Source organism: Nannospalax galili, unplaced genomic scaffold (assembly GCF_000622305.1).
Source record: "Nannospalax galili isolate Female #2095 unplaced genomic scaffold, S.galili_v1.0 scaffold2271, whole genome shotgun sequence".
NCBI classification, from domain to species: Eukaryota; Metazoa; Chordata; class Mammalia; order Rodentia; family Spalacidae; genus Nannospalax; species Nannospalax galili.
In genome coordinates, this window is record NW_008329329.1 from 827,094 (window position 1) to 840,499 (window position 13,406).

At 44.0% G+C, this 13,406-nt stretch overlaps 1 protein-coding gene across 1 annotated transcript in view; it reads right to left on the reverse strand.

The window, feature by feature from the left end:
• LOC103737054 (E3 ubiquitin-protein ligase parkin) overlaps positions 1-13,406 on the reverse strand; it is a 624,104-nt gene that overhangs the window by 193,717 nt on the left and 416,981 nt on the right. The window contains exon 4 of the mRNA XM_029565247.1: positions 7,465-7,614. Within this exon, the coding sequence (XP_029421107.1) occupies positions 7,465-7,569 (105 nt within the window). The 5' untranslated portion in view covers positions 7,570-7,614. The remainder of the gene's footprint in view (positions 1-7,464; positions 7,615-13,406) is intronic.

Consider the following 13,406-nt stretch of genomic DNA (forward strand, 5'->3'; position numbering starts at 1 on the left):
TCAGAGAGTGAGTGCCAGGGGAGATCCTAATGGGAAATAGAGCAGGAGAAAAGTCAGTGGGATCATGGGTCTGTGGAGCGTCTAGGAGCTGGAAGACTTTAGATAAAGGATAAAAGAAAAAATGTAATGAGATAGAGTGTAGTATCCTGTATCCCCAAGAACCACCAAGGGCCTCTGGACTAGAAAGTGGAGAGAGGACCAGCACTCAGAATGCTAAAGGAGAGGGGACTCAGCCCACACCTTGGAAGAAGACCCAGGTCTGCTCTGGCTGGTTGGGTACATGTTACATCAGCGTGATCCTTCTAGTCACTGTGATGAAGCAATTTCTTCAAATGTGAAAACAAGATCTCAACACTGCCATTCCTTTGTGACTGCATACTATCTGAGCTGTGTTTTGTAAGACTGATACTCACCATAAGAAAATATTTTATTCACCATAGTATAACTTAGTCTATGAAAAATGGAAGCTTCTCATTCATTTGATAGAGACCCTTTGAAATTGAGTTACCACAATCATAAAATTTCATCTTATCTTCTCTAATTGATCTTAAACCCATAAAATACGTCAATAGCAGTTTTAGAGATTAAAGGATTTTTGCTATAAAATATTCTCTCAGAATTGCGTGTGAGTCTTGACCCAGGTCCAGCAAGGAGCTTCCTTAATCAGCAGCTCTCATCCCTCCTCAAAGAAGCTTGTTTTCTGCAGCTGACAGAGGCTGTTACAGAGAACCACAGCTCAAAGCGCAGAGAATATGTGCCTGTGGAGAGCCCAGCTCCAAATGTTATGTCTGTGAACACAAACCCCATACCCAAGGCTCAGGAAACACCACGGAAGAAGGGCTGTGGGGAGATTGTAAAAGCAGGAGGACCAGGAGACTCCAAAAGGGTCTTCTGAACAAGACAGGGATGTTGTGCCTGCAGAAGACCCTCACAAGGCCCCACCACTCAAGATTCTAGCATGGAGGGGGGCTTTCAAGGCCCCGCCCCTTGAGAGGAGCGACAGGAAGTTGATGGTTGCTGAGGGAGGGAGACTGAATTATTCTTCTTCAGACAAACTGCTGTTGGTTGCCCATGTCCAACTGTCAGCCCAACACCCATGCGCCTATGGGTGACACTAATTGGACTCAGTAGGTTATATATATGTGTGTGTATGTGTATATATACATATGTAAAAATATATACACATATATACATATTATATACACATATACATTATATACACACATCTATATAGCTAATGATTATAGAAGAAGAGGGGATGATTTAACAGGACTCTTAGTAAGGGCATGGGAGAAGTAGGAGGGGAGGAGGAGGGAACCGATCAAAATGCATACATGAAATTCTCAAAAATAAACAAAAATCAGTCCCCAAAATGCATTTTCAAGAAACATAGCATATAATTTGGAAATCACTTGTTAGTTCTCCACAGAGAGGAAAATGCTGTGGGTCTACTGGTTCTGATGCTGAGATCGAACCAGCTAGTCCCTAGTGGATGCTACTGAGCACTCTGTGTTAAGAAAATAAAGGGGATGATCTGAATCTCAAGTTGTTCTGTGAAACACCTGTCTTCTAATACGTTCCTCAGGAAAGGCAGCTCCTGGGCTCCAGAGCTGGGCAGATGCTGCTCATGGCATTCCATGAGTTCAAGAAAGATGCGTGCTTCCGTATCAGAAACTTTTAATCCTACAGAAAGTTAACTTGTTTAAACCAGTTTATCTCATGCCTGGCAGTAAATCTATGCTCTATCACTCTGTTTCCCGTCAAGAAAGAAAATAAACATGGGGCAGCATTAGTTCTGGTTGACTTAAGGTAGAACAGGAATTCCATGGTTGGATCTGGTTTCAGAATGTAGCCCAGGCTAGCCTTGAACTCTACTTAACTGAGGATGACCCTGAACTTCTGATTCTGCTGCCTCTACCTCCCAAGTGGTAGCAACACAGGTGTGTACCAGCAAGTCCACCCTTGTGGGGTGCTGGGGATTGAACATAGGAGTCTGTGCACACTGGACAAGCATTCTACCCACAGAGCTACATCTCTAGTTGAGCTGAATTTCTGAACTAGGGCAAAAATCAGTTATGGGCTGTATTTGCAATGTCCAATAGAGCTGCTACTTGCCATGTGACCACTGTGTACTCAGAATGGGGTTACTGTGATGAGCTGAACTTTTGGTTGTATTTAGTTTTGATGTGAATATTGAGCACATGTACATAGTGAACAACATATCCCTAGAGACAGATCAGAGAAGGAGCAAAATAAATGCACAAAATCAGGAGTATCCTCAGTAGAAGCTGATCTTCTGGACTGCTCTGGGCTTCTCTGTAGCTCATAGAGCCAGAGGGTCCCCAGTCAATCTGCCACAAGAGTAACTTCCCAACACTTGAATCAGAGAGATGGGTCTTACTATTTTACAAGATTAAAATTATTTCATACTGTGTTATTCATCTGTTTGTTGCTGTGACAAAATATGCAGTCAAAAAATCTTTGCTGGGTATGAAGTCACACTCCTTTAATCCTAGCACTCTGGACGTGGGGGAAGGCAGATCTCTGTGAGATGAAGGCTAGCTTGGTCTACATAGTGAATTCTGGACAACGGAGGCTACAGTGAGACCCTGTCTCAAAAATCTTTAAAAATTTTGACTCACTCTTTCAAAGCTTTCTATCTAAAATTGCATGACCCCCATCACTTTGGGGCATGCGGTGGAGAAAACCTGTTTACTTCATGGCAGATTTGAGTGGAAAAGATCAATCAGGAACATGGTAGCCCATTCAAAAGGATGGCTCTAGTGATTTATTCCAGGAACCAGGCACCACTTTCAAAGTGCCCATTCAGTTGTGACCTCATCAATGAACTCATTGATTAATGCCCTACCATCCGATCACCTTTCAACAGCAACCCTAAGGGACCAAGCCTTTGACACAGATGCTTCTCAGGGGGATAAGTCATATCCAAACCATAATACACCTCCATTTATTTAAACAAAAATTGGCCAGAGGGAAGTGGAACTGCCAGACCTGTCCTGGATTATTAAACATTCTCTGCAAATCACAGAAGACCTTCTTTCGAGGAATACTTGCCAATTGACAAGCACTTTGCAGAGGGCTGGTATGAAGAGTTTTACTTGTACATTTGTGAACAGTTTCTTTAATTAAAATAAATACTCTCCAAAGCTTCTATCTTTGCACTTCAAGCTGTCTCACAGGCAGAGAGTCTAGCGAGATTTATTTCCCATCTGCAAATGAGGCAATCTTGGAGTTTAAATTAGATTTTTGGACATATGTCAAATAAACATGGACTGCATATTTTTGACATTTCATAACATTATTTTTTTTCAAAAATGCTTTTTGATGAACATTTTATAGATTAAAAAATAACGTGTCAACATGAGATGATTCCACTCAGGACACGCTTGTGGATTCAGATGGTGATGCAAGATAGGGAAGCGCCTGGAGTTCAGTTCTCATGGCCCATGTTCACACATCCTGAGGGATGTCTGTCCTGTCTGATGTTTTCTTGAATACATCATTGTATAAACCACATACACTTGAAGTCTAGGTTTTCATCTCAGCTCTTTAAGATAGAATGAACCCAATAGAGTTTACAAAATATTTCAGTCCAATGTATGTTTATAAAAGTAAACTAAAATCTTCTTAAAGAATAGCATGTCTGTAAAACTAGCACTTGGGAAATATAGGCAGGAGCATTAGGAGTTCAAGGTTTCCTTGGCTAGATATTGAGTTTAAAGCCAGTGTGGGTTACATCAGAGCTTGTCTCAAAAAACAAACCAAACCAAACCAAACCAAAACACAAAACAAAGGATCGCGAATACAACCATTCTTCCCGTCCTTGTATTAGGGAATGCTGGACATCTATCTGCTTGCTTTCTGTTTCTCTACTCAGCATACTGATAAAAGGCTTTTATATCTTATTGGCTAATTTAAGTTTTAATTCAATCTTTGAGTCTTCACCAACTTCTTTCGTACATGAAGACTGAAAATGAAGGTTAGATTCTTATCACACTAAAACCCTCAATCACATATTAATGCTACTGATATAAGTAGTACAAAGACCACCATTTTCAACATAAACATATGCAAAGTTCTTACCGCAAAGTAAGCCATACGCCACAAGTTTTTTTTTATGCCAGGTTTGATGAGGCCTTGACAACTTGAGCTTATACTTGTGTGTGTGTGTGTGTGTGTGTGTGTGTGTGTGTGTCTTTTTTGAGACAGGGTCTCCTTGCAGCCCCACCTATCCTGGAACTCACTATGCAGACCAGGCTGGCCTCAAACTCACAAAGATCTGCTTGCTTCTGCCTCCCAAGTGCTGGGATTAAAGGTGTGCACCACCACGCTCGGTGTGCCTATACATTTTTAAAAGAAAGCAGAAAGCAGCGAAGAAGACATATTTGGTTGAGAAGGCCCACAGGTGAGGCCTCCCAAGACACTTCCCCATAAACCTAGGTCTGTGCCACATAAAGTGCTGTTTGTTAAAGGAAGGAGTGACTGACTGCTCAGTGCCCAAAGAAATTCTCATTTTCTTAACCTACTATAATTTTTAAAGATCTCTTGTTTTTGCTTAATTTGTTTCTAGTTATTATTAAGTCTTGTCCCTGGATTTCTAATTGAGAACAGAAAATTCTTCCTTAAATTTAAGTATCATTTAAAAAATATCTCCCAGATATAGAACAGCCCAAAGGAAAGCCAAACGAGGAGAAAGGTGCTGATAGGAACCGATGCGGCTTTACTGACACAGGTTTCTACATTCCCAGGTCAGTGAGTACAGTGTATCCAGGGCTCTTCTCCAGTATTAAATGTCAACATTTTGCACCAGTATCATGAAAGAAAGCTCGTGAGGTTGTCCTGTGTCCTAGGAGGCCAGGAAAGATAAGGAATCACACAAATTCCTCAGGAACAATTAATGTTTTTATGAACAATAGTAAAAATATGATCAAGGCTTAGACAAGAATGAGGTCAGATTATTTGATCTCCAAATACATTCTTTTTGAGTTTTAGAAAGGCAAAAATACTCTATGCTGAGTTAAAGCTAACTTGGGTGGTCCCGAGAGGAAGTGATTTCATACACCCCCAATGCCAGGACCTCTCTGTCTGGCTGTGGAGTTTGCCTGCGATGGGTTCAAGAACGTTGTGGTTTCTGCAGTATTTTCCCATTCCTGATGGGCTTTCTGTGGATCTCTGAACTTCGTGTTATGAAAGTATTCTGAGTTATGTTCTAGAAGTGCTATTATGAAAGCCCATGAAGGTGCTAAGCACTCTTTGAAGACATCTTTGTTGAGGTGAATAAGCAATTCTGACCGGGGTAATGACTGGAAAACAAAAATGGTGGTTTGTTCCTATTGGTTCTATGTGAATGAACCTATGTGATCTATATGAGCCGTTGTACAAGTGGGTCTCCCAGCTCCAGTGACGCTTCCAGATGAATGTTCCCTTGTGGGATACCTTTAACTACAACCACCTAGCCAAACCCCTCATGACTGATCCCTGGCTCACAGGAACTCTGGAACATAATAAATGTTACATTAAGTTGTTATAATTTGGAGCTATTTGTTATAGAGCATTAGGTAACTAATACAACCCAACTGTCATACTGCTTCATACAACAAGATAGAACAAATCAAAATAAAACAAAGACTCACTACCTAGATTTCCAAAGGACAACAGGACACTCCGAACATAGTCATCCTTCTTGAGGTAAAGTTTGCCCCCAAACTCACTCATTCCAAAGGTATTTAAGCAATTCAGTCCATTTCTGAAGTAATACCACATTGTGGCGAAAAAAAAAAAAAATCAAAAGGAAGATAAAGGCCTCCCAAGTCTGAAATGATTTAAAACCTCCAGGAGTTGGGGAGATGGCCCAGGGGATAAGGTGCTTGCAAGTGTGAGGGTTACACTCTGCAGCCCCAGAGCCCATGCAAAGTTGGATGTGCTCGTACATACCTGCAATCCTAGTGTACCTATGTCAAGATGGAGATGGGAGAGTGCCCAGAAGTCCACAGGCCAAGCTAGACTGGTGCACACATCGATGAGCACCAAGAGACCCTGCTTCAAACGGTGAAAGGTAAGGACTGACACTCAGGGTTGTCCTCAGACTTCTGCACACAGGCCCTGGCATACACATGCTCACACATACACTCATACACACAGACATGCATGTCCACACATGTACAATACGCCTCTCTCTCTCTCCCTCCCTCTCTCTCTCTCTCTCTCTCTCTCTCTCACCCCCCCCCACACCCACACACCCCTTAAAAGCTCTCACAGCAAATACCGGGGCCAAAGAAACTGTCCACGTCATGAAGAAAGTTGAGAATCTTTAAACTCTAGCTTTACAGACAGGAACTGTTAGGACAACAGCAGGCAGACATTACAAGTTAACCATCTATCAAAAATGATTGCAACTCACTTGTAAAGAAAACATTGGCCAGGATTTCGATCCCTAAATTTATCAGGCAGCTTCGTCCATCTGCAATCAGTGTGGATTACACAGTGATTGATGAGGACTGAGGCTGGGAAGCGTGGCTCGATTTCCATAATTTCTGAGACAACAAACAGAACTTGAATCTTCATTCTAATATAACTACAATTATTGACCCAGAGAGTTTTTTTTCTTTCCTTTTAGGCATCACAGCATCTCATTATTTTTAAACTTCTACTGCTTAACCCAGGCTTTGTGAGTTTGAGCAGGTCAGCAGGTGTCACCTTGCACATGAGACATAGAGTGCTCACCCCAAATTAGCCCGGGCCATGTGACCATTACTCTGCTACCCACACCCACTTCCACAAAACTCACGAAGGCACAATTCTGAAACAAATGTTTCCTGTCAAAATTCAATAGCATTTCATAAGCACATATGCATTTTTTCTTTTCTAACCCACATGAAATTTAATATCAGCATTAGTATCCATTTTGTCACTTTAACCTATGATTCGGTGAGTCTTTGTGTGCTGGAGTGAGTCTCCCTCCCCCCTGATCACCAGCCTGCCGATGGAGCTGTTGGGTCCTCCACTGTGACCTCTTGACATAACATTGCTTCCCTACAGGCCCCATTCACTTTTGCTCATTTCTAGTTAAAATTATTTCAAGTTTTCCACTAAAGCAGCCCTGATGGGGGATTTTTTTTCTCCTCTACTTTTGCTTTAAGGCAGCTGGTGAAAAGGAAGCTGTTTTTGCTGCACATCAGCTAAGCACTGCAAAAAAAGTGTGAAAGTCTGGTGTGGTGATTCACAACATTTTAGAATCAATACCTCAATAAACAGAGGGAAAAAACTCAATACAACTCCTTCTTCCAAAATATATACATATGAGGTCCTACAAAGGATTTTTAAAAAAATCTATTTTTCTATGCATCAGTTCAAAGATGTCTGAATCCACAGAAGAAATGAAAACAATCGGTCCAGTCACACACAAAAAAACACCAAACACCACTGAACGTGGTCACTACTCACCCCACAGCCCAGGCCATTGTCCGCTTCACAGATGACTTTCCTCTGGCCCTGTTCAGGCAGCAGCCCAGCTCCACAGCCAGGACGGGGGCACAGCACGCCCCCCATCTGCAGCACACACTCCTCAGCACCGTACTGCTGGTACCTGTTGTACTGCAAGAAGTAAAAGGAAAAGTGAGCACCGCACAGTGGCCCAGCGCAGTCTAGGATGCAGGACTTCGGTCCAAGGCTCTTGGTGATGGAGAGTGGAATTGTTTTCTCAACAGGACTCAGTAAATGGTATGTGATTGGTGACGGGAGAATATGGGGGTGGGAAGGTGGGGCCTGGTGTCAATGCAGAGAAAACTTTCCAAACTCAAAAGCAAAATGAGTTAGTTAACAGCCAGGTGTGGTGCCACATGTCCATAATCCCAGTACTTGGGAGGTAGAGGAAGGGGAATCAGGAGTTTGAGGCTAGCCTGGGATACGGCAGACTGTGTCTCAAAACAAACAAAACAGCCCTCCCAACCAAAACAGACTGAAGGTTTTATTTTCCTTTTAAAAAATATTTAATTGTTATTTATATATTTTATATGTATGCGTGTATTGCCTGCATGTATGTGAGTGTACCCGTGTTGTGCAATGCCTGCAGAGGTCAAAAGAGGACATTGGTTCCCCTGGAGCTGGAATTATGGACAGTTGTTAGTCACCATGTAGGTTCTGGGAACTGAACCCGGGTCCTCTGCAAGAGCAGCCAGTGCTCTTAACCGCTGAGCCATCCCTTCAGCCCCTACATTCTTTTTTTCTTTAGAGAAAAATAGATTTTCCAAGTTTGGTACTCTATGATACTGTACCCATCAATCATATTTCATATACAGTTTAAGTAATATATCTGATTATTAAACAGTAGACGTCATCCATCTTTCAAGGCAATCTATTTTCATGCATCTATTTGAGATTTGACGGAGTTTTAAATTCGAGAACAGGCCTAATACTCTAACTCACAGCTGCTGACAACCTACATGCTGACAATGGGCTTTGAAGAAGAGAACTGTCACCAAAGAGCATTTTTCTGCCATTATTCTGACTCTAAAGCTTTCCTCTCCCTGCTTCAGTTCAACACAGAAGGCTGAGCAGCAACACCAGCAACACCACCTCCTCCACCACCCACACCACCATGATTTCTATGGATCCCAGCCCCATCCTCACCTTCAGCAGCCTCAGGGCCTGCAGTAGGGAACCCAGGGCAGCCCCAAGGCTCAGCCAAAGCTTCCTGAACATAAGTGCGAGCGAACAAGGCCTTCCACTGGACCAGGAAGAAGGTGCTAACAGGTACCGGAGGGAAGACAGGTGGGGAAGGGACTATGGGAAGGAAGCGAGGGGGGGGGTTAGATCAGAAAAGTGCTGACGATTTGTATGTATGTGTGTATGTGCTGAGAGAGAGGAGAGAGAGAGAATATGAAGTCGAATGTTTGTTGTCTGAGGATGCCCCTTCCTTTCTCCTACAGCCTGAGCAGAGGTCCAGGGTCTGCAGTGCCTGCCCCTACCCCTCAGTTTTGGAGAGCTCTGTTGAAGTACCTCCTGGCCACCCGCACGGCTGGGGAGACACCCCAGGGCAGGGTGGGTCCTGAAAGCTCAGCCTCTTAATCCTTTCCTAGCCATGCTGCAGCCCTGGAGGCACCTTAATTTGGGAGTCCTGAGACAGAGTGACCCTGATCTGGAGGGCGTAACTCTGGAAAGGCCCCAGTGATGCCCAGGTCAGTGCTGCCATGAACCCTTTTGCGTTAGAAGAGTGGGTGACTGAACTGGGTGGAGGCGCCTCCTTCACCCTTCCCTCTCACTGCAAGTCCACCTGTGTCTTCAGAGTGCCTTTCCTGTCTGGGGTGGGGGGTGGTGGTGAATCGCCCCCTCAGGTCGTTTGCATCTCTTAGTGCCCATTTTGGGCATCAGATCCCCCTGTAGTCACGGTTCCAGCTGCTCCCCTCCCCCCCAGGCCATACTTCTGGAACATTCCACTCCTGACTTCATTTCTTAGCTCAGTTCTCTGGTGGTTTCCTCAACCTCAAATTCTGTGGTAACCTTTTCAAGATCTACCTGGCAGTTCTAAGTTACTGTTCTGACCCATTTGACCATTTCATTCTGAACTCAGGTCAAATGGATTTGTTCAGTTATTAATTTATGCAGCTTTTACTGAAAGCCTACTATGTGTCAGACACTGCTGGGAGTCCAATTTGAGTAGAGGACAGTGAACAAAGCCAACAGCTCTGCCCTCATCCGAGAGACGATCACAACAGACGGTGAAGGCTGGCGTAGCGTTTTGAATGGTGATAAGTGAGAGGCACCAGGGAAGATCACAGCTTTGAAGCAGTGCCTCACAGACAGGGCGTACTTAAGCAGTCAGCGGAAGGAGCTGTGAAGGCAAGCCTGCGGCTCCCTGGGGAAGGAGCTCTGCAGACAGGCCAGCCAATTGAACAAAGGTCTTGAGCCGTATGTTCTTGACCGGTTGGAAGAGCGCTTGCAAGGGCAGTGGGGTTGAGGTGGAGTGAGCCGGAGGGTATGACAGAGGTGAGGGCAGAGAGTTCAGCGGGATCCAGGATGTCTGGGTCCCTGATGGCTGTTGTAAGAACTATGGCTGTTTCTCAGAAAGCTACCAGAACCCCTGGGGAGCTCTGAGCACAGGAGTGGCATGACTTGACTAATGTTTTAAAGGCATCCATCTGGCTGATACATCCCGAATAGACTCTGAAGGGCACACAGGATGCAGGAGGAAGAGCTGCATGCCAGGGCTCATTCCGCAGTCTGTGCAATTGGCGGCCCGAACCAGGGAAGTGGCGTGGGGTGGAATTGGTGGCTGATCTGGATGTACTGGAAGGGAGAAATGGCAGAATTTTCAGGCAGATGGGATACCTGGTATGAGAGACAAACAGGAATCAAGTTTGAGTGTGATGTATTTCCCTAGAAGAGAGGGAAGGGGGATGATGGGGACAGTGTGATGGATGGGACCGTGGAAAGAGGCCTAGGTGTGTGTGTGTGTATGTGTGTGTGTGTGTGTGTGTGTGTCTTGGGAGTACAGAAAAGAAGCCATTACTTCTATTACAATTATGCTCGCATTTAGTTCTTTGCTTGTTACGCAGGTTAAGTCAGAATGTTGCATAGCTCATTAAATGGCTATTAGGAGTTTAGGAGGTATAGGTTGTGGGTGTAAATTTGCAGTCATCCTGTTGAGTTAGCTAAGGGTAGGCAGTTAGGGCAAAGGTCACAAGGAGGGAAGGGAAAACATTCCCACTTACCTCCAAAAATGTGTCAAAACAAGGCTTTATATGGAAAAAGAAGGCTACCAGCCTGACAAGGCCATCAGCCAGGCAAGGACACCTGTTTTAGTTCTCTCTGTCCTGGCCAGGGCCATAAAGGCCAAAAGATACAGTGCAGGGTGACAGGATCAAAGGAGACAAAGACCTGGGGACTTTATAAAAGAACCAGCCCAGAAGTCGCCTGGCGGCCTACCAGCTCTGGAGATCCTACCTGGCAGCCTACCGGCTCTGGAGACCCCACCCAACAGGGTATCTAGTTCTTTCTCTTTACTCTGCCTCAATCAAAGCCTGCTTCCTCACCTTTCTGAGTCTTTACTTTCCTCCTGGGCAATCAGCCCCACAATCAGTACTCTCCTCCTGTTTTTCACTTTTCTGGACCCAGGGAAAGAAGCCAGAGACTTGGCCAAATCTCTTTGTGCACATGCTAATGGTTTCTACATGCAATAGTGTTTACTAAAAGAGGAGTCTTCTCAATGGCATTGTCTAAGATCACATGTAGGGAGCAGATTCTCATGGGAGGAGCTCTCTGGAAAGTATGACAAGCTATACAGTTATCAATGTATGAAATGAAAGCAATTTAATGAGTGATGATATTGTTTATATAATTGAGAGATTAGATATATTTTTTAAATGTTAATTCTGTGTGTGTGTGTGTGTGTGTGTGTGTGTGTGTGTGTGTGTGTAGTGCCTGAAGAGGCCAGAAGAGGGTGTTGAGTCCCTGGAGCTGCAGTTACAGACCATTGTGAGCGACCCGATGTGGACGCTGAGAACCAAACCAGACATGCTCATAATCAATGAGTCATCTCTTCAGCCCAAGATTACATACTTGTAAATTAACTTTTCAATTATCATACAAAATAATGGGTTTCATGACATCATTTTCATGCATATACATCATTGTACTGTGCTCACACTCATCCTCCACTGACCCCTGTTACTGGTCCCTTTTCTTCCTTGATAGTCTCTTTCTGCTTTTATGTCCTCTATCATCTATCTATCTATCTATCTATCTATCTATCTATCTATCTATCTATCATCTATCAATCATCTACCTATCATCTGTCATCTATCCATTATCTGTCATCTATCATCAATCATCTATCATCTATCAATCATCTATCATCTGTTTATCTATCATCTATCATATATCTATCATCATCATTTATCTATCATCTGTATATCTATCATGTATCTATTTATCATCTATCATCTATGTATCATCTATTTATGTATCATCTGTTGATCTATCTATCATCTATCTATCTATCTACCATCTATCTATCATCTATCTATCATCTATCTATCATCTCTATCATCTACCTATCAATCATCCATCTTAGTTACTTTGTTGCTATGACAAAATACCCTGTCAAAAGCAACTTAAGGAAGGGTTTATTTTAGCTCATAGTTCCAGAGTCTAGTCCATTTGGTCAGGAAATTATAGTGGCAGGAGCCTGAGGCAGCTGGTCACATTGCATCCCCAGTCAATAAGCAGATGGAGACCAATGTTGGAGGTAACCCCTCAGTGATATGTCTGGAGGTTTGTTTTCGTGGTTTTCTAGATCCTGCTAAACTGACAATCAAGTTTCACCACTACAGTATTTAAATCTAGATTCAGCATATGAGAAAACATGCAATTTCTGCCGTTGTCTGGCTTATTTTGCTTAACATGAGCATTTCCAGTTCCATCCATTTTCTCATAAGTGAAATAATTCCATTCTTCTCCATGACTGAGCAAAGCTCTCCTGCGTATATACCATATTTTCGGTATCTCCTCCTCTGGGCTTGTACCACACCTTGGTAACCATGGGTAGTGCAACAGTAAACACGGATTTGGAAACAAAAAGATAAGGTGGGTGAGGGAACTGTGAAATTCTTAGGGTTCACATATGAAAACCCTGCTGGGGTGAGCTGACCTAGGGGCCTTGCTGGTGGCCGGCTGGCTTCTCCACTCTGTCTGCGCCTCTGAATTCCCTATGTCCTTGAAATTCTTAGTTAACACAGGATACCAGGTGAGATCTGTAATTCTAGTAAGTTCAATTTGACAATCTGATTCTGTTCTCTCATCAACCAGGAGACCAAGTGTGCTTATTGACCCTACAGAGGGAACATGAGAAGAAGTCGTGCCAGGAGACAGAGAGGAGGCAGCCCCTACGGCAGGGGAAAAGTGCAAAGGACATGATGCCCCGAAAGCCAGGGAACGTGTGCCAGGGAGAATATGTACATGTGCATCAACACACCCAAGGCCGCTGACATGGTACTGGACACTGGTTGGAATGAGAGATGGGGCTGTGCACTGAGCCAAAGGTGGCCTTAGAGAGACTTGGAGGGGAGATTGAAAGAGCGAGACAGGCACTTTTTTATTTCAAGGAGCTTTCCTAAGAAGAGAGGGCAACAGCTGGCGTGGGGTGTCAAGGGGGTGTAAGGGTTTCTGAAAAATGGGGAAATGTCAAGATGTTAGTTTGTGGGAGGGAAAGACAGGGAAGAAGATGGAGGCTAGAGAAAGAACCCTGTGCTGAGCAGGCAGGAGGGCTTGGTTTTCAGAGGGAAAAGGCTACTCCGGTGCCTGAGAATTTGGCCCAGGTACAGACAGGCAAAGCAGGAGGTGGTAATTGGAGAAGTAGGCAAAGGGCAAAGGAAGAGGGGGAGGGGGTG